The 25,649-nt window shown below is 35.3% G+C and overlaps 1 protein-coding gene across 1 annotated transcript in view; it reads left to right on the top strand.

The window, feature by feature from the left end:
* The window catches only part of UBE3D (ubiquitin protein ligase E3D), a 139,457-nt gene that overhangs the window by 22,846 nt on the left and 90,962 nt on the right, over positions 1-25,649 (top strand). Inside the window, exons 5-8 of the mRNA XM_012638193.1 lie at positions 1,214-1,283; positions 9,103-9,172; positions 10,892-11,000; positions 13,465-13,628. Coding sequence (XP_012493647.1) covers positions 1,214-1,283; positions 9,103-9,172; positions 10,892-11,000; positions 13,465-13,628 — 413 coding nt within the window. The remainder of the gene's footprint in view (positions 1-1,213; positions 1,284-9,102; positions 9,173-10,891; positions 11,001-13,464; positions 13,629-25,649) is intronic.

The raw sequence follows: 25,649 nt of genomic DNA, 5'->3' as shown, positions 1-25,649 counted from the left end.
CTAATGTTTGAATCACTGTCATATTTTCTATTGTATTTCGCTTAAAAAATACAAACTATAACCCCCTGAATTGGTTCCCACTAATGGTGTGTGACCTGTGGATTGTAAAACAATTAGCATAGTGTTCAGAAGCCTCAGCATTTGTGGGACCTGGGTTCAAACATCAGCTCTTTCAGTTACTAGCAGCATGTCCATGAAACTCAATTGAAATGTGCTTCTTATGTAACTTTTCAGGAAATAGTTATTTATGCCTAGGGAAAATAATTATACTCAAATTGATTAGTTAAGACTTATTCCTTAGGTTACTACATATGTTATCTCACATCAAAAACTCATTGTCTTTCCTTACTTTGACCTACACTCTTTTCTGCAGTTTCCCTAGAAAGGTAACCTCAAGTGTCTGGAGTTGCAGAATTTCCTTTTCCCTGTCCACTTTGTATGGCTTCTGCCATGCTGCAGTGTGTCTGGGCTAGAGGAGTGTTGTGTGGCTTTAACAAAGGTATAACTATGGATGTGCAAAGGAGCATTCTTGGTTTATGATTAGGTGAACGCTAGCTATTTTAATCTGTGTATTCCGAATAATGAATTTGGATTTTTGAAGTTTAATAATGTTTGAAGTTTTGAAGTTTAAGAATGTTTCAAGAATTTGTCCCGGAATACTAGTCATCTTTCCAATTATAGTGCATATCTTAAGTGGAAAAAATAGAATTATATGAACAGGTTAGATATTTTTAACTTTTCAATTATGGGTGGTTATGAGTTACAGATTACTTTTACATAAATTACAGTGACTAGGAATCAAAATAATATGAGTTCAAGTTCTGATCCTTCTGATTTTATGCACGATTTGGAGCAAATCATCAGCCCTCTCTGTTTTTGTTGTCCACCATATACCTGTTCTAAATTATAAGGCTATTTGGAATTGCTTTTTAGAAATGTAAGGTGCTTCCTGTTCAAATTATTTGGCAACATTTGGATTACCAAGAAGTGGCTAGGTTTGGAAAAGTCAGTCTGTGTATTATTCGGTTTTAAGATTTGAAAAAATTACTGCTGTGCATATGAATTATGCTCACAAGCTAAACGTATTCCCAGTATTTAGTAGGGGGCAGAATAAAATGTAAAGTTCAATGTATACTCTAGGGACTATGTTAAAATTATATATTCCTTTTAAGAAAAGCTGACTGACATTTAAATGACATTTTCTGTTCTGCAGGAACCAAAGGCAAATACCAAAGTAATTTGTAAGCGTTGCAAGGTAATGTTGGGAGAGACCGTGTCATCAGGTAAGAATTTCATAACAAAAAGCCAAAATGATTGCCTTCTTGTTTAAAAGCCAGAATGAGATTTTATAGTAAATATATAGGTAAAATAGATGATTAATATATATTTTAGAATTGATGCTTTTCAAAATAGAAACCAACTAACATATCATCCAATAAGCCTAGAAGTTTGTATATTTTGGCCTTTATAAGCCAGAATATTAAGTCTTAAGCATTTAGAAGCTGGATCATTTTCAGTATTTCATATCTTCTTTGTAGATAGACAGAAAGCAATAATATAAAGTTTGTACTTGGGTCTATCTTAAGAAGACTAGAGCTTTCTTCTTAATATACCTTCTCAATCAGAAGAGTTGGTGCCCAGAGATGGAGAAGTTGCTTTTCTTGGCTGCCATCTGCCTTAGGGCTGTACTTTCTGGTTAGGGGTGGGAAAGGACCTATTGAAATGGAAGAAAACACATTCTTAGTTTTGTACGTTGTTGCTTATTCTTTTTTCCTAGCAGTGTTAATTATACTTTACATAAACTCTATGTTACGTTACTTTAAAATATAATAATGAAAATCTCGATATTTAAAATACATTGCTATTTAAAGATACGGTTTAAATGTCTAGGAAGCTACAACATGCTGTGTAAGCTTGTGGGTGATGAATAATTGCTTTTAATATAATTAATTAGAAGATGTAATTTAAGCAAAGCTGTTGTACTTAATGAAAGGCAGATGGTGGTATTTGTTTGTTTTTTTAAATGATCGGATTCTTGCAAGTAGTCACTTGCTCAGAGTGAGCAGAAAAGGAAGAGTGAGTAGTAGTAAAGGATGCCGTCCTCAGTGTCATTTTTGGAGAATGAAAGCAAGCCCCATAAGCAACATCTTAGAAAATGTTAAGGCTTTCGGTTAAATAAGGTGAATTGATTTCTAAATCTTTTTCTCCTCCCTGAAGTCCAATTAAAATGTCAGTTAAGGAATAAAAAGATGTATATCTACAAAGACAAAGAGAAACGGAGAGGAGACAACAATGACATAAACAAGTGATGTAAGCAAACTTTTTTGAAACTCACTTGGCAGTGTGAAAGAAGCTGCAGCCTCGGTGTCTACTGAAGATCGTTTGGATGAGCAGTGAGCCCATGCTGACTGTAGAGCCCCATAAAAGGTCAGAATTTGGAGGCAGCAGGTAACAGGAAAGGCAGTCTGAGGCAAAGAGCTGGAAAAGCAGGATTAGTTGAAAGTTTATTTATGTAGCTATTAGACTTCTAGGTTTCCTACTTTACTTTCAGCTTGCTTCTACAATCCTCAAGGTAGGAGATTGGAGGACCCTTTTTGTTGAAATATGGAAGACTACCAACTAGAGAAAAGACTTGTTGACACTGATTCTTTGGGGTCATTCAACCAAAAATGAACTTATATTGTCATTCAACAAAAATGAGCTTAAGCTGGGCACAGTGGCATGTACCTGTAGTCCCAGCTACTTGAGAGGCTGAAGCAGGAGGATCACTTGAGCCGAGGAGTTCGAGGATGTAGTCCACTATAATTGTGCCTCTGAATAGCCAGCCATTGCACTCCAGCCTGGGCAATGTAGTGAGACCCCATCCCTAAAAAAAATAGAGCTTATATTCATCCATTGTGTAGTCAACAAGCCTTGTACATATGTCCAAGAGCTTCCTCTCAGCATTTTATTGTTTTACACTTAAATACAAATGGATTGCTGAGAATCACCGAGTGTTTGAGGAAATCTCCAACATAAAAGAAACCAAAGCAAATAAATAAGCAAGCAAACAAATTCAAAGCACTGAGAAGAAACAAATTATGTAGACCAGCCTGGGCAACATAGTAGGACCTCATCTCTACAAAAGAAAAAAAAGTTAGCTGGACGTGGTGGCACTCACCTGTAGTCCTGGCTACTTGAGAGGCTGAGGCAGGAGGATCACTTGAGCCCGTGAGTTTGAGGTTACAGTGAAACACTGTACTCCAGCCTGGGCAACAGAGGGAGACCCTGTCTCCAAAAAAAAAAAAAAAACTAATAGCTTAAAAAAAAAAATCCCAAGAACTGGAAGATAAAATTAAGGAACTGTCTCAGAAATCAGAACCAAAAGATAGAGATTAAAAATTAGAGAAGAAATATTAAAAATATATTATCATATAAGTTTACTGAAGATAGGGACATTGTCTATCTTGTTTATCCCTGTAACCTCAGCAGTTACAGTAATGTCTGGCACATAGTGAGTACCTAGTAAATATCTGTTGAATGAATAGATCAATTGAGCCTTTCAGGACAACCAACATCTAGCTCATAGAAATTCTAGAAAGAGAGAATAGAAACAACAGGGTGTAGACAAAATCAAAGGAAAAAAATAGTAAAAATTTATTACAAGACTATTTTCCAGAGCTGGGACTTCAGTTTCTCAACTGAAAGGGTCCACTAAGTGACCAGTGTAGTTAATGGAGGGATGACAGGGAAGCCACTCCAGGCCACATCACTGAGTAATTTCAGAATACCATGGGTGAAGTTTCCACAGGGGAAAAAAGCAGTTAGTATACAAGGGATTAGGAACAACATAGCATTGAACTTCTTAACAGCAGAGCTGAAAGCTAGAAGACAGTGAAGCAATGGCTTCATAATTTGAAAGGAAAAACATTTTCAACCCAGAATTCTAGACACAACCAAACCATGAGTTAAATATGAAGATACTAAATGCACTTTTGGAAATAACAAAGTCTCAGAACATAGACTTCAAAGGTATATTTTCATTAGGAATCTACCATAGGATATATATATGTCACCCAAACTAGGGATTTAACCTAGAAAGAGATGACATGGGGTTGGGGAAGCAAGTTCTCCAATACAGGAGAGTAAGGTAAGGAGGTAGCAGGATGAGGGGTGTGCAGCAGGCCTAGGGAATAACAGCCTGGATTAAAGCAAGGGGAGAGAAGATTGCAGTAAAGATTTTTGAAATTATAAAGTGGAATTGATACATTCTTTGATTTGTTTGACCACATGTAACAAAATAATCTTGAGATAAGCCAGTTCATCATATGGGAAGAATTAGCTAAACGTGCTTGAAGCAGTTATTCACTTCAGAAAAAACAAGGTTGAACAAGAAAACATCTCCATGGTATCATTATGGTCATAATAATGTAAACACTGAATATTCATGTAACCGAACATTGTAGTATAATACATAAGTATATTAGGAAGTCATGATGTGTTAATGTTGGGGGGGATAGTATAAGAGGTATATTCACATTTACTGTAAATCAATAGGACTCCACTTCCAAAAATAGTGGCATTAAGAGAATGAACAATTCCATTCTGTAGAAAACAAGTACAAAACTGTGTAAGTTAAAAAATTATAAAGAACAACCGTATTAGGGCACTGGAAAATAAACAAAATGAAGCAATAATATGAGGAGTATTTAAGTCATGAAAAATTGCTACTGTATTGGGGAAAAAATGGCAAGTTTGTGACCATTTTCCTGGCAGGGAGGGGGAGTTGTCTTCCCCTCAACTTGGGCAGGAAACCCCCACAGCTTTACGGTCTACAGGTGGTGGGTTTGGTTCAGGGCATGTGGCAAAGAAAGTAGAAATTTAAGGAGGATATATTGAAAGGAAAGGGTCATAGAAGGGCTGAGATAACTTCTTCACACAACTCTGGCTGACTGCTAAACTGTACACACACAACAGATACCAGGGACTATGGTTGTATGTTTTTTTGAAAGCTTAGGGAGACCTGTGAATTTGCTGTGGCTTTGATTACATTCCTCAGTCCACATACACACTTGGGCAGCAAAAGGTGATTTTTGTAAGAAGCCTTACTAGTTTGAGGTATTTGAGCAGAACCTTTCCCCAAATTATTTGCTGATAGCTAACCTATGCAGGTACAGTGGATACTTTCTAGGGACCCAGACTAAACAATTAAAACTGAACAGAGATATTAGTGGCTACACATTGTAGGGAGACATATTTCACAGTTTTAGTCCAGGCCAGTTAGTTGAGTATTATACCAATAAACCAACAATCTTCAGAAGAGCAAAACAAAATCCAGAGTTGCTACAGCCTATTGCATACAATGTCCTATTTCTGTCCAAAAATTATTAGATGTGCAAAGAAACAGAATGATTCATACTTAAGAAAAAAGGACTCAATAAACAGGTGCTGAGTAAGCACAAAAATTGGACTGAGCAGCAAAGATGTTGAAGCAGCTGTTATAAATATGATAAAGAATTTTTTTTAAAAAAACCTTTGAGTGAACAAATAGCAAATCTCAACAAATTGGCAATGTCAAAAGCAAATTGGTAATTCTAGAGTTCAAATGTACAGTAACTAAAAAGAAAAATTCACCAGATGATCTAAACCACAGATTTGAGATGACAAAAGGTAAAAGATTAATTGAACTTGTAGATTATTACAAATTAATCAAACAGAAGTCTGAAGGAAAAGGAATGGAACCTCAGGTTTGTGAGACTATCAAGTATTTCAACAGACATGTAGGTGGAGTCTCAAAAGGTAAGGAGAAAATGAAAGGATCAGAAAAAATTTGTGGAAAAACTATCTGAAAACATGGAAAAATTGGTGAAAAAATAGTAACTTTTAGATCTAAGAATTTCAATGAACCCCAAGTAAGGTAAACACAAAAACACTTCACCCAGACATGTTGTAGTCAAACTGCTGAAAGATAAAGAGACAGTCTTGAAATTAGCAAGAGAAAGATAAAATATCGTATGTATGGGATTTCATAATACAATTAAGATGGACTTCTCATAGAAATGACGACAGCCAAAAGACACTGAAAAAGACACTGAGAAAAGAAATACAAAGTACAGGTTGGTGGGGGCGGTGTTGTGGGGATAGAAGACATATCTATCAACAACGCTATATCTAGCAAAACTGTCTCTAAAAAATGAAGACAAAATAAGAATGTTTCTAGATAAATAATGGAAATAATGTATTACTAGCTGACTTGCTCTACAAAAAATGCTAAAGGAAGTTGTTTGGGCTGAAGCGAAAAATATCAGGTAGTAACTGGAATCTACAGGAAGTAATAAAGAGCAGGGGAAGTGGAAAATATGTGGGTAACTTACCACAAAAGCAAACTCAAAAGAGGCACAAAATTCAAGCCATATTTTCCCCGCAATTTGCCAGTTCTCTAGCATTAAAACTTTTATTTGGATTGCTTTGAGAATTAAGGATAGAAATCAAAGACTATGCAAGATGGGGAACCTAAGAAGCAGCTGTGTCCACAAAAAATTTGAGATCTTGAAGGCCATAGCCTTACAGTGAAGATAAATCAGAAGTGGAACATCCCTGTAGAATTATGGACAGGTATCCATCCTTTGGGACTTTAGGAAATTTCCAATCTTAAACTTGGTTTAGTCTGCCTTGGACTAGGCATAACCTCAGTTGCCTTGCAGAATCAAATGCCAATCACCTCTAGAGGGAAATACCTTCATTGTAAAACTCATATTATTCCCACAAATAATTTTTCAATTATAGTATTCAGCATACAACCAAAGATAAATAGGCACACAAGTAAACTAGACTTCTATCATCAAGGATTAACAAAAACAGGCAACAATGGAAATAGAATTCTTACTGGAATTATATGTAAACTGTAAAACAACCATGCTTAGTACATTTAACGATATAAAAGGTTTGAAGATAGCTGCAAGGAAAAGGAAACTTTGAGAAAGATCCATGATAGAATTTCTAGAAAAGTATACTTGAAATTAAAAACTCAGTGGGTTATCTAATAGCAGATTAGGTACCACTTAAAGAATTAATGAACAGAAGATAAATGACAAGAAAAATCTGTAATTCAGCACAGAGAGACAAAAGGCAAAAACTATAGAAGAGAGAGTAAGAGACATAGAACATAGAGTGAGACAAAATCTGATGTAATGTTTAATCAGACTTCCGGGAGGAAAAGAATGGAGCATAGGCAATATTTGAAAAGATAATTGCTGAGAATCGTAATTTACAAAAGTGATAAGGAACAACAATCTGTAGATTCAGGAGGAACAATGAATTTCAATTCAATGATGCCCAAGTAAGGTAAATAAAAAGAAATCCATACATCAGAGTAAGACGGAAGAATAAAAAGCAAAGAGAAAGTTTTAAAAGTAACTAAAGAAAAGTGACAGATCACTTTCAAAGGAGCAGCCGTAACGGAAGTTTGAAGACAGTGGAATGATACTGTCAATGTGCACAGAGGAATAACTGTTGATCCTAGGACTTTGTATAAAGTGAAAATGTCCTTCAAGAATGAAGGCAAAGATAAATATATTTTTTTGACAACACAAACTGGGATAATTCACGACTAGCGGTTTCTTATTAAAAGAAATTCTGCCTGTACTCAGGTAGAAGAAAATGACCCCAGATAGAAGGTTTAAGGTCAAGAAGGACTGGTAAAGAAAGCAGTAAATATATGAATGTCACTAAATGAATGTTAATTGTATAAAACAATAATAATACCTGTGGGATTAAAATTATAGAATTAAATTGTAGATTAATAGTGGGGATAAAAGGTATCACTTCATAGTATTAAAAGGATTAATTCTGCATCTAATAACATGACATCAAAGTAATGAAGTAAAAATTTACAGAACTTCAAGGAGAAATAGGTAAATCTATCATCATGGCTCTCTCTGTAAAATAATCTATTAAACTATCTATTGATTTCATTTTTTGCCCATTTCTGTGTATAATATTGAGCAATTAATAACTTTTCAAAAAATCTACCAGGAATAATATTCTGTCTTATTAAAAATTGTTTGACAGCACCATTTTTAATGACAACACCATTTTAAATTATTTCTGGTTTTAATTTGACTTATTTAAAATGTGAAACATGCATGGGATTCTGTTACCTAAGTATATAATTGCTTATCTAACCCATTCTCAATTTTTAGTCATTTAATTTGTTTTCAGCATTTTTCTATTATTATGAGCATCTTTATAGGTCAGTTTTTGCATATATCCATGAGTATTTCTTTGAGATAAATTCTTAGGTACTTAATTTTGGTGTCTAAATATATACACAATTTTAAGGCCTTTGCCAAGCAGCTTTCCAGAAATCTGTCATTTTCAATTATCACAGCAGTATGTGAATAAGCATATCCACTTCTCATAAGTGTTTCCGGTACTGTACCTTATCCTTTAAAAATGTTTTGTTTGTTGCTAAAATGAATCTTATTTTGATTTGCATTGCCTTCATTGCTAGTGAAATTAAATATTTTCATACATTTTTTAATCCAAGATGATTGTGTTTACATTCATATCTATTAAATATCTAGTCTGCTGTTTAAAATTTTAAAAACTAAGTAATCAAGTAACCAAATTTGGTGAGAATTGTGTGTTAACAGAGTCAGTGAGATTCTTGATAAATACTGATGCTGAAGTTCACAGCGTCTGTGCACAGGCTTTAGGATACTATGATTAAAAAACCTTTTTTGGTTACTTCAGCTTTGTAGGTGTTCTATAGAAATGAGTAAACTCAGCGCCTAATTTTGGCATAAGCGGACTATGACTGTGATGTGACTAATTTTTATAACCTTCCAAATGTGTGAGCAGAGTCTTGCTGCAACAGATTCACTTCGGGTATGATTTTCTAAAAAGACATTGTGCTGTCTGAAGTTTCAGAACTATCTCCTATAGTCACCAGTGCTTTGTCTTCTGAACCTAAGTAGTTTTTGGAAAATATTTACTGGCTGTTTAGTTTCACCAGTATGTTGAATATTTAGTTTGGAATTTCACAATTGGAGACCAACATGGCCACAATAAAATTATTACTGTATTGGGGAGAGTCTTAATTTTCTTCTCTTTTGCTTCTAGAAACCACTAAGTTTTATATGACAGAGATAATTATTCAGCCATCTGATAGAAGTTTTCTGATCATACCAAGGTACAAATAGCAAATTAAGTTTATTTTGTAATTTCATATGCAGGAAGAGGGAGGTACAGTTCATCATTCAGGAATCTATTTTTATTCATACCATTCTAATTTGGAAAGGAATAAAAAAAGCCTTTAAGAAAGGGTTTTCATTTTTTTGAATTATTATTTTTTAGAAACAAGATCTTGCTTTGTTGCCCTGTTGCCCTTTCATTTTTTTGAATTATTATTTTTTAGAAACAAGATCTTGCTTTGTTGCCCTGTTGCCCAGGCTGGAGTGCAGTGGCATGTCCTGGGCTCATGGCCATCTTCCGACCTCAGCTTCGTGAGTAGCTGGGACTACAGGCACAAGCCACTGTGCCTGGCTAATTTTAAAATTTTTTATAGAGTTGGGATCTTGCTCTGTTGCCCAGGCTGGTCTTAAACTGCTGGGCTCAAACAATCCTCCCACCTCAGCGTCCAATAATGCTGGGATTACAGGTGTGAGCCACCATGCCCAGCTGAGAAAGACTTTTAGACAGTTGAATCAAACCATACATATAAAAGATTTAAGAATTTATTTCTTTATATTTTGCTTATGTAATGGTATGGACAAATGTGCTCATATAAATTTTCTAGTTCTGAGAGTTTTTTGTGCTTCTTTCTATGTGTCAGATATCCAGGATCTTATAACCTAATCATCAATAGGTTTTTGAATAATTTGTGGTTTTACTTTGACCTATTTAAAATTTGAAACCTGGGTCAGTTTCAAATAACTCCTATGTATTAAAAAAAAAGATACTTAGCCACTAAATCTATTAGTGTTTCTTTTCTTTGAATCTTTTTTTTTTTTTTTTTTTTTTTTTTTTGAGACAGTCTCACTGTTTTGCCCGGGGTAGAGTGCCATGGCGTCATCCTAGTTCACAGCAACCTCAAACTCCTGGGCTCAAGCGATCCTCCTGCCTCAGCCTCCCGAGTAGCTGGGACTACAAGCATGTGCCACCATGCCCGGCTAATTTTTTCTATATATTTTTAGTTATCCAATTAATTTCTTTATATTTTTAGTAGAGACGGGGGTCTCGCTCTTGCTCAGGCTGGTTTCGAACTCCTGAGCTCAAACGATCCGCCCGTCTCGGCCTCCCAGAGTGCTAGGATTACAGGCGTGAGCCACCGCGCCTGGCCTTCTTTGAATCTTTTTAAATTTGTAAACAGAAGTTAACTATGGTATGTCTTCATTTCAATTTATTTATTGATATCCAAAAATTATGGCAATCGGAATATAGCTTTGAATTTTATCTTCCTGTAAATCTTGATTTTGTACCTTAGAGCTGATACTTTAGGGAGATCCGAATGGAAAAAATTGCTGACAATACTGTCTAATGTTTGGGAAGAAATTTCTCATCTTCTTTTGCAATTTAGTTATTCATTGTTTAATGCGCTACAGCATAATGGAATATTGACTTGTTCTGACATGGTTTTTTTTTTTATTCAGTTGAGGGGAATAGTTAGGTTTGGGATGGAAAATGTGTTAAGGGTTGGAGAGTAGGTTTTAAGAAGAATGGAGCAAACATAGATACGTTAAAATATATTAAAATCCATATTAGCACAGGTTGTGAGAGAATGGGTGATGAATAGAAGTCCGGCATGCTGACATCTCTGCCTTTTAGGTACCCTGTGGGTATTTTTGGCTTATCTTGCCAGTTAGAGTTATTATGAGAGACACATTGTGAAAACTGATTTCTTTTTAAACAGGTCTCAGTTTGTCCAGAGCGTGATTGCCCAGTGCCTGGTGGAACTCTCCTCTGCTAGAAGCACTTTTAGATTCACTATTCAAGATCAAGATGGCAGAGTGTACATCTTGGTAAGAAATTTCATCCAGCTTTTTGTAGCCTAGGAATACAAGGCCTCAGAAATCCTTTAGTTTTTTCATTCTTTTTTCTTAATTCTCAGGTCTAGAAAATAAACAGTCAAAAATTGAATTTTTGATATCAATTTAATTCACAAATCGAACTCCCTTAATTTAATAACAAATGATCAAGTGCTTCTATGTACTAGGTGCTAGGGTTACAGAGAGAAAGAAAACCTGCTTTCTGCTCTTTAGAAACTCACACCACAAAATTAGGATTTTCACTCTCAGTTTTTAATGGTTTTTCTTGGTCAGTATAACACCATTCTGTCTCTCACTTTTTTTTCTTATTTGATACTCTTGTGTTTAAAATCTGTTCTATTCCTCCTGTTGTTTTTAATTGCTTCTGACACTTTGATATTTGAGAAATAATGGCAAGTTTTGGAGAAGAGGCTCTGTGGCTAGCAGAATCATCCCCTACATGTACCACAAGGATTTACTATTATACTGCCTCTGTTAAAAATAGTGTTCTACAGAAATGAATTTGGCTCATTTATCTGGAAATCTAAGAATCATGGCCCAAGTCTCGTCTCTGCCTCCACATCTGTTTTATTCAACCACTAGACATATATTGAGCATTTCTTAATTGAAAGGCATTGGTCTAGGTATTCAAGGTAGAACAAAATGCCTTCAAGGAGCTCACAAGCTAGCAGGGAACATGGTAGCAAAAAGGCTGGAAGGAGCCATGTTAGGCATGGCCCTGTAGCTGGCTGTCTATCGTGGATATCCCGTGCCTCTCTAACTCCAGATGATTTCCATGAAAAGCTAAAATATTTTCTGACTGACATTGATAACTACATATTCCTCATAGTCATAGTCTGAAATCAGTTTTCTTTTCTTTTTCTTTTTTTTTTTTAAGATGTGGTCCCTCCCTCCTTCCCTCCCCCCTTCTCTCTCTCTCTCTTTCTCTCTCTCTCTCTCTCTCACCCTGGGTAGCGTGCAGTGGTGTCATCATAGCTCACTGCAACCTCAAACTCCTGGGCTCAAGTGATCCTCCTGCCTCAGCCTCCCAAGTAGCTGGGACTACAGGCGCACACCACCACACCCGGCTAATTTTTCTATTTTTTGTAGACATGGGGTCTCACTCTTACTCAGGTAGGTCTGGAAATCCTGGCCTCAAGTAATCCTCCCGCCTCCACCCCCAAAATGCTAGGATTACAGATGTGAGTCACCTCACCCAGCCCAGTTTTAGTTTTCTTTTATTGTAAGGTTTTCAAGTTGAAAATCAGAAGTAGATACTTTTTTAAACTTTCTAACATATATTTAAATTTTAAGAATGTTTATTTTTCATAGAAGTAATATATTCTTGAAACACATTCAGACAACATGAAGACCATAACAAAGTGGTAGTTCTCCTTCTTGTCCCCTCTCCTGCCCTCCTATATCATACTTTCTAGAGATAATCATTATTAACAGTCTAGTATATGTACTTCAACTTTTTTTTATCCATATGAAACTATGTATATGTACATTCACAGGTATTTGTCTGTAAAAAAAACAGTGTCACACGATTAGCATTTTTCTGCAACATGCTTGCTTCATGTAACAATATGTCGTTAGGATTGTGTCTTGTTACTGTAAATATGGATCTGACTCTTCAATGACAGGAATTCCACTGTATGGCTATTACAGACAGTGCTGCAGTGAAAATAACCTTTTCACATGTATTTTAGTACTTCTTTAGAAATAGATCTTTCTGGCTGGGCCTGGTGGCTCATGCCTGTAATCCCCTCACTCTGGGAGGCTAAGGCCAGGAGAATTGCTTTAGGTCAGGAGTTCAAGACCATCCTGAGCAAGAGCAAGACCCCATGCAGCCAGACTCCAGCCGAGTCCACATCCTTGACTAGCTCTTTCCCCTGATTTATCCCATTTCATTCACTTTCTTTCTCCTTAGACTATTTCCTCAGTAAATCACATGCATCCAAATCTCAAAATTTTCTCCCATCAGGAGTATTCGGGAATGCCCATTTCCAACCCCTCTTTTAAACTGAGTGTTATCAATCTTTTTATATTTGTCAATCTGATAAATGAAAAATGGTAGCACAAAAATTTTGCATTTACTTATTACTAATTATCTTAGTATTTTTATATATATTTATCATCTATTTCTTATGTTAATTCTGTGCCTGTATTTCTATTAGGCTGTTTTTCCTCCTTATTGATTTCTAGGAGCTCTGTATATTATAGACAATAACTTTATGTATTAAATGTTTTCTCCTAGTCAGTTGTCTTTTTTTTTAACTTTATGATATTAGTTGCTCTACCAAATGAAAGGCGTATCCTACTTAAAAATTATATATGTGATCACCTATGATTTTTTCCTGATATTTTTATAGTTTTTTTTTTTTTTTTGAGTTTTGATAAGATATGGATAGGGTGGCAATATCCTTATACTTGTACTTTCTCTCCACATCTTTAGCTATGGCTTTTAAACTCAGACAGTTTGGTGATTGAATCGTTGAGAAGTTCCAAATGTATCAAAAAATTTCCCCTGTTGGAAGACTCAATGAAAGCAGATTCCACTTCTGCCTGGAGTGCTGTCAAGGTCCTCTACCAGCCATGCATCAAAAGTAAGAATGAAAAGTAAGTTGTGCTTTCGTTTTCTCAGTACAAACAGTATGTTTTAGCTTGTTGCCATGTTGGTATGAATTAATTGGATTTGTACCACTTCCCTACTTGAAGCTTCTATGCATGATACTGCTAAATAATAAGCTTTTAACATAGATTGAATTATTACAGATGATTCATACTAATATGCAGAAAGCTTCCATTTACCAAAAACTGTTTTTGGTATTATTTTGCTCTTTTTTTGTAATCTAAGCTGCCCCTACATATGGTGGCAGTACTGAATCAGGCTTAAACGACTATGAATATTTACTGATAAGCACTTTCCAGGCATCAGGATACAACAGTGAACAAAACACAGACCCTGCCTCCTGGGGTCATTATTCTAATAGAGAGAAGGCAGACTATGAATAAAACACACACAAAAAATCAAAGACTTATTGTTCCTTACTATGTGTTAGGCACTCATCTAAGAACTGCTAGCTCATATAAGGCCAACAACAACCCTGTGGGGTATGTAGGTACTATTATCACCCCCATTTTAAAGGTAAGAACACTTAGACACAGGTAGTAGATTACTCTAGTGAAAGATGAAGCAAGGTAATATAGTTGGGGAATGGTAGGATAGGTATAGGAAGTTATCATTTTATATTAGAAAGTCAGGGAAAATTCCTCAGATAAGGTGATATTTAAGTGGAAAACGAAGGAAGCAAGTAGTGAGCTGTATCTGAAGGAAGATCATACCCAGCACAGGGAACAGCAAGCATTCTTATTGGAACATGTTGGAAATTTATTCTTGTTCAGTACTCTCAGATGGATTCGATCAAATTTGTGCTAAGAACAGAAAGATCCAGTCTTGTTCTGGGAAGTAAATAAGACATTAAAAAAATTATTGCTTTTTTTAAAAAAAAATTATGCAAGCAGTACAAATTGTAAAATATTCAAACAGTAAGGAACATATATAAAGTAAAATATTAAAGTTTTCCATTATGCCCCTCTCTAGAAGTAAGAGGTTTGTTGTGTATTTTTCCATTCCTTTTTCTATTCATTTTATATGTTAACATAATTAGAATGATACCTGTGCATTTTTTTGAACTTAAAAAATAAGGTTTGTCTTGGAAATATTTTCCATATCAGTGCTTGACATTTTATGAAATGGAGGTACTGTAAATTATTTAGCCATTTTTCTATTGATGGATGTTTGGTTATTAATTTTTGCTGTTATGATTAGTGGTGTACTAGGTACTGTTATATTATTTGTTTTGTGATTATAAGTAAGTTTTTTTTTATAAGAGGGATTTCTAGAGGCATAATTATTGAATCAAAGGGTATGGACGTTTAACATTTTGATAGGTAATATCAAATTGTTTTGTAAAAAGTCATTGTGAATTTATATTCCCATCTGAAGTTTCTGTAAATGCCTATTTCCCTGCACTCTCACCCAAACTGCCATTTAGATTTTTGCCTATCTGATGCAGTCTAAAGAAAACAGTTTCAATTGACTATCCTTATGCTTTATTGAGGCGTGATAAGAGGAATATGCTTATATGTTTTATGCTTTTGAGACTTTTTTTGAGGTTTTTTTTCTTTTGGTACCCTAATACATGGTCAGCTTTTAAGCTGTTCATTGATTATATTACCTGTTGGGGGATATATGTGTGTGTGTTTATATATTTAGATTTATATAGTCAAGTTTATTAAAACCCTTTATATTTATCTTTTCTATCTATTTGAAATGTGAATTTCTGTGAAAGATGTGTTAAATCTCACATTATGATTATGGAAGTAATTTTCTTCTTGTTTTTGTATTAGAATTTGCATTATATATTTTGAAGCTCTGTTATTAAATGCATAAAGATTTGTGGCATGACAATTTGACTAACTACATATTTTATCAATAGGAGATTTTGTTCTTCTTCCATTTGAAGCTATTTTTTCTTTCATTCTAATTGCCTGATGTTAATATTGCTATATTTACTTTTTAAAAAATTATTGATTTATTATAGCTTTTTGTATTTCTTTATTTTCATCTGTCCTGTGTCGTTTTATCTTAGGTGTATCTCTCATTTACATATACCTATAAACTGCATGTAGCTGGATATTTTTAAACTCCAGCATGAGAGTCTCTCTATTTTAATAGTAAATTTAATTAATTCACATTTATTGTGATTATTGATATAGTTGGACATAGTTGGCCTTCTTTCAGATTGATTGCCTTGTGTGTATCATTTCTTTCCTCTGATGATTTGGAAGTAGAAAATATCTATTTCAAAATGGTTTTCCATGATTGACCTTAAAATTTTGATGTACATTTAAACTTCTTTTTTTTTAATTATCAATATCTAGGTTTAATTAGTATCCATACTCTTCACTAGAACAAAAAAGACTTAGAGTTTGATGTTACTCCTCTTTCTCCCTCCCTCTCCTATATAGACCCTCTGTGATTCTGGTGATGGTGGTTGTTTCTTCTTAAAGAAGTATCAAGCCAAAGCCCTGCCCCATGTGCTTACCTCTTACTTTCATGCATTATGCATTTTCATGCATTATTATAAAAACCATGAATGCTTTTATATTTTTATTGTATAAGTATTTCCTCAAAAATATGTGATGTTGTTTGATATGTTTTAAAAATACTTATAAGTAGTATTATACTCTACCTTTTTGTAATTTGCTTTCTTAGTCAATATTCTGTTTCATTTTTTAATTTGATGAAGTATATCCTTTTATAGTTCTTTTAATCCTGGACTGTAGTCAATCCTTGAATATCTGAAAATGTCGTATACCTATTCTGTCTTTCCAAAAGCCCTTAGGATTTTCTCTTTATCTTTGGTTTTCTAAGATTTCATACACATGTATAAATGTGTGCTCACATTTATGAAAATTTTTTATGTTATAATCCATTCCTGTTTTACAAATACAATATTCTCTCAGTCTGTGTGAGAATAATATTAATATTTATACTTAAAGTCTTTTGTTTTATCTGTTAACTTTTTTTCCCCTTGGGTGTTGGCTCTTCTTTTTTTTGAACAGAGAGGTTGAGTTTGGTACCTTTCTTTCATGGTGCTGCTTTTCCTAAATGTTTGATTATTTCAGTAGAATTCCTGCCCTAGGTTATAAACTCCATATGAGCCAGGACCATGTCTGTTTGCTCAGCTAGATGAATACTTGTAAAAGTGCTTAAAATATACAGATTATGTTTGTGCAATGGTACATGATTTTCTGCTTTTCTTTGTATTTGATCATTTTTGTTTTTCTATTGGTAACTGTAGGTCCTTGTTACCATAGCATGACTTTATGGATTAGTAACAGAGAACGTCAAGGATACACTATTGTACCAGTTTGTCGAGACAACTTTTGTATATTAAGAGAAAGGAAGCGGTTATAGGTCCTGTTATGGTAATGAATCTTGTATGCATTGTATGTAGAATATTTACACCACCTTGAGGAGTGTTTGTTTCACTTGTTCTTAGCAAATCCCTGTGACTCTGGAAATATTATAATGACTGTCGTCAGTTGAGTAAACAAGTTGTGAGTTATTTACTTTTGTCTTTTAAAAACATTAGTGTCTTTCATTTTGAACATAACCAAACAAATTGTAGACTCATCGGTATATTTTTGGCACATGGGTTGGTATATTCACTATTGCAATCCAATTAGCTAGAATTTTTTTCTAGTGGAAGTGTGGATTGCCAGATGGTAGTCTAAAAGAGGAAAATAGCAAATGTAACTCTGCTTTTATTTCCTTGAGCACACACAAAAAAGTGGCATATAATATTTTTAGAATGTTATTTCTTTCTAGCAATTGACACACATATCTCTCAACATTTTTAAGTGTGTTATTTTTCAACAACCCCTCCCACCCCTGCTCCAACCAGTATTTCACATCTTGCTGAGCACCAGTGGTTTTTATACTGCTTCACATTTTGTATTGGGGGAATAATTTATCTTTTATCTCACATTCTTTCATTTTTGTATCAGCATCTAGATGCTAAATATTAACTTTTTGACTTTGGACTCTATATTAACTTCCAGTGTTTAATTCTACCAATTCATCAGTTTATCTGTGTCCTCATATTCTTGAGACTAGGAGTAATTTAGCCTCAGGAGGGAAATTTGGCAATATCTGGAGACATTTTTAGTTGTTACAACTTGGAGAACTATTGGTATCTGGTAAATAGGGATGCTTTTAAATATCCTACAATGCATATTAGAGCCCCTCACAACAAAGACTTTTTCAGCCCAAGGTGCCAATAGTGTCAAAGTTGAGAAACCCAACTCTAGACTATCTTCTGAAATCAAGCTATGTTTGCCTTTTCCCTCCATGTGTTATAGCCTACAATTTCAGCAAATAGAGAAATATAATCCCACATGTTAACTTTGTTAGGATAAACAGAATAAGTAGCAAAATGTAAATGTTTATTGTTACACTTCTTTTTATATAAGAGAAACATGAAGAATAGATTCGTTTTTATTAAACAGTAATGAAGAATTTCATAGGTATCAAGCTGCTTGTTTTTGTTTTTTTAAGAGAGAAGAACTTAGGAGAATGTAATCATTAAGTGTAAATAAGGTTTTTGTTTTGTTTTAAAGTTAAATTGAATTCTCATCACTGTGTAAGTTAAATGAGTCCTAGTATTGGTAGTGGTTCTTCGACCTTTTTCAAAGGATAAAATATGTGATTTAGGAAAGTAAAGAATTGGAGCTGAGAGCTATTCTACATTGTACTATTAATAGCAGCATTTTATTGCAAAATATACTGAGTGAGAAATGTCAATGAAATGTTATGTTCATTCCTAGTTTTAGTAGAATTTGGAGACTAAATTTTATAAATGAATTTGGTTTCTTTCTTTGGCTCCATATTGCCAAATATTGCTTCTAAAATAGATGTGTTGTTTTTGTTTAAAATAGTCATTATTGGTTTTTTCCCAATGAAATAAAAACCACATATAAACCATATGCATATAAATTTCATATATATAAAATAATATTAGTAATTGTTTTTATTTGTAAAGTAGTATTTCCTTTTTTCCTCCTTTATTTCAGCAGGAAAATTGAAACTCTACTTAATGTTTTTATTGTGGTAAAAAACACATAACACAAAATTTACCATCTTAATCATTTCTAAATGTACAGTTCAGTAGTGTTAAGTATATTCACATTGTTGTGAAATTCAGTGTTGTGATCTGTTGTGAAACAGTTCTCCAGAACTTTTTCATCTTGCAGTTGTGACACTCTATGCCAATTAAACAAAAGCCCTCTTTTCCCACTCACCTAGCCCCTGGTAACCCCCTTTCTATTTTCTGTTTCCGTGAATTTGACTGTATTGTAGTCGGCCAGAGCTGCCATAACAAAATACCACAGACTAGATGCCTGAAATAACAGAGATTTATTTCTCACAATTCTGGAGGCTAAAAGTCCAAGATCAAGGGTTGCTTTCTGGTAAGATCTTTCTTTCTGGCTTGTAAATGGCTGCCTTCTTGCTGTGTCCTCACATAGTCTTTCCCCTTTTGCACACATGGTGGGGAGACAAAAAGGTCTCTTGCATCTCTTCCTGATAAGGATAATAGGCCTTGCCCTTATGACTTTATTTAATCTTAACGACTTCCTTAAAGGTCCTATGTGCAAATACAGGTTAGGCCTTCAACATATGAACTTTCAAGGGGACACAATTCAGTCCATAACATTGATTACATTTATATACCTCATGTAAGTGGAATCATACAGTGTTTGTCTTTTAGTGGATAGCTTATAGCTTATTTCACTTAGCATGATGTCCTCAAGGTTCATCCATGTAGTAGTTGGTAACAGGATTTCCATCCTTTTACGTATATGTCTTATTTTGTTTATCCATTTATCTGTCGGTGGACATTTGAGTTGCTTCTACCTCTGGCCTATTGTGCACAGTGCTGCTGTGAACACTGGTTTACAAATATCTCTTTGGGACCCTGTTTTCAGTTCTTTTGGATATATATCTAGAAGTGGATTGCTGGATCATATGGTAGTTCTATTTTTAATTTTTTGAGGAAACTGCATACTGTTTTCATAGCAGTTGCAGCATTTTACAATCCTGCCAACAGTGCACAAGCAGTCCAATTTCTCTATGTCCTTGCTAATACTTGTTATTTTCTGTTTCTTAAATAGTAGCTACTCTAATGGGTGTGAGGTGATATCATTGTGATCTTGACTTGTATTTTTCTGATGATTTATGATATTGAGCATTTTTGCATGTGCTTGTAGGTCATTTGTATGTCATCTTTCGAGAAATAACTGTTCAAGTCCTTTGGCCATTTTTAATTGGGTCCTTTTAATTTTGTTTTTTGTTGTTGAGTTGTAGGTGTGCTTTATATATTCTGGGTATTAATCCCTTATCAGATATACGATTTGCAAATATTTTCTCCCATTCTGTAGGTTGCCTTTTCACTATGTTGGTTGTATATTTTGGTAACGAAAGTTTTTAGGTTTGATATAGACCCATTTGTCTATTTTTGCTTTTGTTGCATGTGCTTTTTAGTGTTATAGCCAAGAAATCATTGCCAGACTCTTCTTAATTTTGATATTTTGCACCTGATGTAGCAGAGACTATCATTGCCTGAAATATTTTGGAGACAAAATTAGGTAGTTTTTAGGAGATTAAGAAGAATTTGTTCTTTTGGTTGATAAAAACGTAAAACAAACCAAAGTTTAATTTATGCTAATTTTATTAATACATCCAGCAGAATATCTAAGAGCTGTTATTTAGTGATTATTTAGCCTGCTAAAACACTTTGTGTTAACTTATTTTGAATAGTGTGTGAATATGATGCTAGAAGAAAAGAATGAACAAACGAATGAGTGAATGAATGAATTGGTGTCACCACCCCTTAAAGAGCTCTTTATTTCAAGTAAGTGTTTGCTGTACTTCCTGTGTAGGAGTCATGAGGTGACATTTGACATTGTCAGGGCATCCCAATTAGGTATGTTGACGTTGCAGAGTAGGATAAACTTAAACTTCAGATATGAACATCCAAGTCTAATATTTTACAAAGGAGGAAACTGAGGACCAAAGAGATACAACTTCAGTCAATCAATTTGCTAATGACAGAGCCAGAATTAGAGTCAGGTTTTCCTAATTTCAAATTCAGTGCTTTTTTCATTATGTCATGTAGTCTCTCACCATAAAATTTTAGGTGATCTGAAAATGCCACTATAAATGTATATTTTTCCTCAAGAAAAATTCCCATGGTAGTTTAGAATGTGTTGGCATTTTGATTACTCCCCAAAATATATTGCTTACTATATTATATTCAGTGAATATTTATGTATCTCAACATGTAACATCAGTAGCAGAAACTTCTGATTTGCAGCATGTTCATATCTGATGTTATAGATGAGAATTTAAGGGTACAAAGGTGATTTTTTTTTTTTTTTGAGAAGTCCAATGCCTTAGGAAAGTAAAAAAAAAAAAAAAAAAATACAGGAAAGTAGCCAGGTGCTTATGGGAAATTATAAATGAGTCTTTGGAAATCACTTTTCGCATATTTGTCTGCTAGTACTATGTTGTCACCAAAACTTACCCATCTAGAGACCATTCTTCATTATTAAGTAAATTAAGCACATACTTCTTTCATTTGTAATTGGAAAAATCCTTCCTTTGGACTTTTAAGTACAGTCATGCGGCATAATGACGTTTCAATCAATGACGGACTGTGTATATGACTGTGGTCCTGTAAGATTATAGTTCTTTATTTTTACTGCACCCTTTCTGTGCTTAGATATGGTTAGATACATAAATACTTAACATTGTGTTATAGTCATCTATAGTATTCAGTAGAGTAACATGCTGTACAGGTTTGTAGCCAAGGAGCAATGGTTGTACCATACATATAGCTTGGGAGTATAGTAGGCTATACCGTCTAGGTTTGTATAAGTACACGCTACGATATTGACACCAAGACAAAATCACGTAAGGATGCATTTCTCAGAATGTATCGCCATACTTAAGTGATGTATGACTGTACAATGGCCTAAACAAAAACTTATTTTATTTGAAATTCCTATATTGTCCATGAATCCATTTGTAATCATTAAAAAGAGACAGGAATTAAGACCATGACATATAATAAAAGTGAGCTTCTTTTCTAGAGATTCCAGGTTTCTTATGAAAAGCAATTAATCCTTGAGATTGCTTCCTTGAGGAGAAATCTGGTTTTTGTCTTCTGATGGAAGTGTGAAACAAGTATAGTCACGACCTGTGAGGGTAAAAAGGATGAGGGGACTGGGATTGGATAGAGGAAGAAAGGGGACTATGTGTAAGAAATTGTTTCGTCACTTTTCTATGTTTTCTAATAATATATGAGATATTTTTATGAGTCAGACCTGAAGTAGTTGTGTTAACCTTTCACATCAGAAGGGTTTGGGTTTTACTTTTTCTTTTTTTTTAATCACCCTCTGCTGTACCTGGTGTTGTAAGTGATTCCAAAGCACGAACACAAAGATTTCTGCCATGAAGAAACTCATAGTCCATTTAAAGCAACATGGTAAATATACCCCCAAAAATCATTCAAAAGACCAAAATCTATGTAAATGCTAATGTCTTAGTTTCTGCTGCTATAACAAAATACCTGAGACTAGGTAACTTAAAAACAGCAGAAATTTATTTCTCCCAGTTCTGGAGGCTGGGAAGTCCAAAATCAGGGAGCCGGCAGGTTCAGTGTCTGGTGAGCGCCTGGTCTCCGCTTCCCCGATGGCGCTTTGTTGCTGTGTCCTAACATGGCAGAAGGGATGGAAGGGCAAAAGGGCCCAGCTAGTTCCCTCCAGCCCTTTTAAAATGTGCTAATTCCATCCATGAAGGCAGAGCCATCATGACCTAATCACCTAGAGGCTCCACCTCTTAACATCGGGAATTAAGTTTTAACATGAATTTTGGAAGGGTCACAGACATTCAACCCATAGCAATTAAAGGACAGATTTTCATGGAGAATAGTATTTATTAGCTGAATTAAAGAAAATTTAAAAAAAAAATAGGGACTGTCCTCCACTCCCTTCCACTCTAGTAAAAGCTGCAAAGGGCTGGGCAGGGAAAGTATGCATATATTCATATGATGGCCTCTAGGGAGCTCCAACAGGCTGCAGCTGAGGGAGGGATATGTGGTTCCCAGAGGTCTTGGGAGGGTAGAGGGCAGTCACCTACCCACAGAGATGCTCCCATTTATCTGTTTTCAAATAGTAGGCTTTACTCAGGATGTTTTTTTGGTAGAAGGTGTTTCACAGCTAAAAAGTTTTGAGACCCATTTTTTTCTGTGATATACATTTCACCAGATGTGCTTGAATCCACTGGGTCATAGCAAATTTACAATTTATAAAAGCAACCACATTGAGTTTCTAATTGTTAGAGTGGTCTTTCTTTTATTGGAACGGAATCTGCCTCCCAGAAACTCTCATCCAGCGCTACCAAAAATTAAGCTGCTGATTTTTAAATATAATAGCTCTTCAGATATTTGGATAACCTGCCACTCTCTCCTAGGTTCTCTTCTCCAGGCCAAGCATTCTCAAATGGGGTGGTTTTAAGCTTCCGTTTCATTGTACAGTCTCTTTTTCCCTTTGGTGCCTCCACTTTCCTATAACCATCTTGAATGCCCATAAGATTTTGCCCAGCATCCTGCCATCTTTGTGTAGATGGGCTGAATTGGAGAGAAGCTAGAGGTAGGGATATATCCTACAGGGCTGTTGTAGGTGATTTAGATGTAAAGGGAAGAAGCCATTTTCAATGGAACTAGACAAGAGAGGCTGGATTTCAAGAACCCATAGAATTTGGACATTGAACAGAAAAGTTTTTAGCCTCAGATATTGAGGAAGATCATTCATTCATTCAACAAATACTTATTAAGTGCATGCTACTGTGGTAGGTGTTAGGGATATAATATTGAGCTAAGAGAAACTTGATGCCTTATATTATAGACCTTCGTACAGTCTAGTGAGAAAGACAAATAAATGCAAAATTGAAACTTGATTAGTGCTATGACAAAGGTGTAGGGTGCTGTGAGAACAAATCACAGGGAGACTAACTGGATCAGGATAGGGTTCCGTGAAGAACTGATGCTTGACTGCTGTCTGAAGGATGAGGAGTTAACTTGGAAGAGCATCTAGGCCAGGGGAAAAGCAGTGTAAAAGGACCTGTGGTGGGAGTGGCAGAGAGCATGATGAGTATAAGGGATAGGACGAAGGCCAAATGGAGAGAGTGAGACACAGACAAAAGGCAGAGAGGAGCCAGGCCAACTCAGGGCCCTAAAGGGACTTGCAAGAATTTTGTCTTTGTCCTAAGAACAGTAAGAACCTTTTGAACATTTTATCCAGAGAGAAGGGTGAGATGGTTTAATTTATACTTCAGAAAGATTATTCTGGCAGCCATCTAGAGAACAGTTGGATTTGGATAGATAGGAAGCTATTGCAGTAGCCTAAGAAAAATGATTACAGTTTGGGTGATAGTAGCTGGTGATGGTAGCTGAGATGGATTTGGGAGATACATAGTAAGTAAAATTGCAGTGCTTGGTGATTGATTAGATTTGGGGAATGAACCACTATTTACTGGGGTAGATAGCAGTGGAAGAAAATCAGCTTTTGGGAGAAGATCATGAAGTTCAGTTCTGTGCATGTTGAATTTGAGGTATGTTTGAGTCATTCAAAAGGAAATAGCAAGTAGAAAGTTAATACGTAGACCTGGAGTTCAGATGAAAGATTGGGCTGGATTTGTAAATTTGTGATTCGTCTGCATATGGATCACAAATGAAGCCGAGGACACGGGTAAGCTTTTTTCAGGAAGAGAGAACGGAAGACTGAGCAATGAGGAGCTCCCACACTGTGGAATAAAGGAGAATGAGTCTGGAAAGGAGACAGAAGAGCCGTTGCAGAGGTTAAGAGGAAAGGAACAGAATATTGTTTCACAGAAGCTAAGGGGAGAAAATGCTTTAAGGAAGAGAAGGTGTCACATGCTGCTGAGACGTCAGGTAAGATGTTGAATGTAAAATGTGCGTTGGAATTAGATTATGAAGGTCATTAGTGACTGTAGCGGGATTGTCTTGTCAGATGACCAGGCTGGAAGCTGGATTAGAAGGGATGAGCAGTGAGTGAGAGGTGGTATGACAGAGACAAAAGGTGTGGACAATTGTTTCAAGAAGTTTGGCTGTGAAGGGCAGGAGAGATAGGAAGGGGATGGGGCTGACTGAAGGTAGACAGGTGGGGTTAGACCCCCCTTGAGTCTATTTAAAAGCCAACAAGGAGGATCCTGTTAAGAAGGGACAGACTGGTAAAGTAAGATTCCAGGATCAGATGGGGAAGCTGGTATCTGATTCCCTGGGGGAGCACCTAGCCTCAGGACCAGGCATGATTTTCCTTTTGTAACAGGAGGGAAGGAGATCAGGATTGCAGTGGCTGGAATAAGTTTGCATAGTAGGTTGTGGGAAGATGAAAGACTTGTCCTCTGATGGCTTCTATTTTATCTGCAATAGTCAGGTAATAGTAAACGGGAAGAGGTACAAGAGGGAAAGGAGTGTGGGCAGCGGACAGTTAGAGGTTTGAAAAGAATGGCGAAGATTTAAAATGATTATTTGGAGAGGAGGTGAATGAGATGACCAGAGATGTGTGGGATTGGTAAGCATTGCTCATTGCCCGTTTGAGGTTTGTGGTCATGAGTTTATATTGATAGAATCTTTCTAGTGGTGTGATTTTCTCCAGCTTATCGTCTACTGAGAGCATGTTCAGAGAAAGCAGATAGTTGGGTTCATCAGGATTAAAGTTTGGTTGTCTTGATGCAAATAGTATTGTGTTGCTCTTGTGTTATTACAGTGATGGACTACAGAATCTATATGGCCTATGCTAATGAATTTTAGCAGTTGGAAAGGGACTATAAATTTCACTTACTGAAACTTAGCTCTGGTAGAGAATAAAGCTTTTAATTAAATATCTGAAGCTTCTCAAAATGTTATTTTTAAAAATATCAAAGGTTATCGATGGGAAATGATCTCTTTAACATATATTAAAGAAAACTCTAGTCCCTTAATGGAG

This window comes from Propithecus coquereli, unplaced genomic scaffold, assembly GCF_000956105.1.
Source record: "Propithecus coquereli isolate 6110/MARCELLA unplaced genomic scaffold, Pcoq_1.0 Scaffold127, whole genome shotgun sequence".
Classification (NCBI taxonomy): domain Eukaryota; kingdom Metazoa; phylum Chordata; class Mammalia; order Primates; family Indriidae; genus Propithecus; species Propithecus coquereli.
Note: the sequence above shows the minus strand (reverse complement) of the source record. Positions and strands in the feature narration are given on the sequence as shown.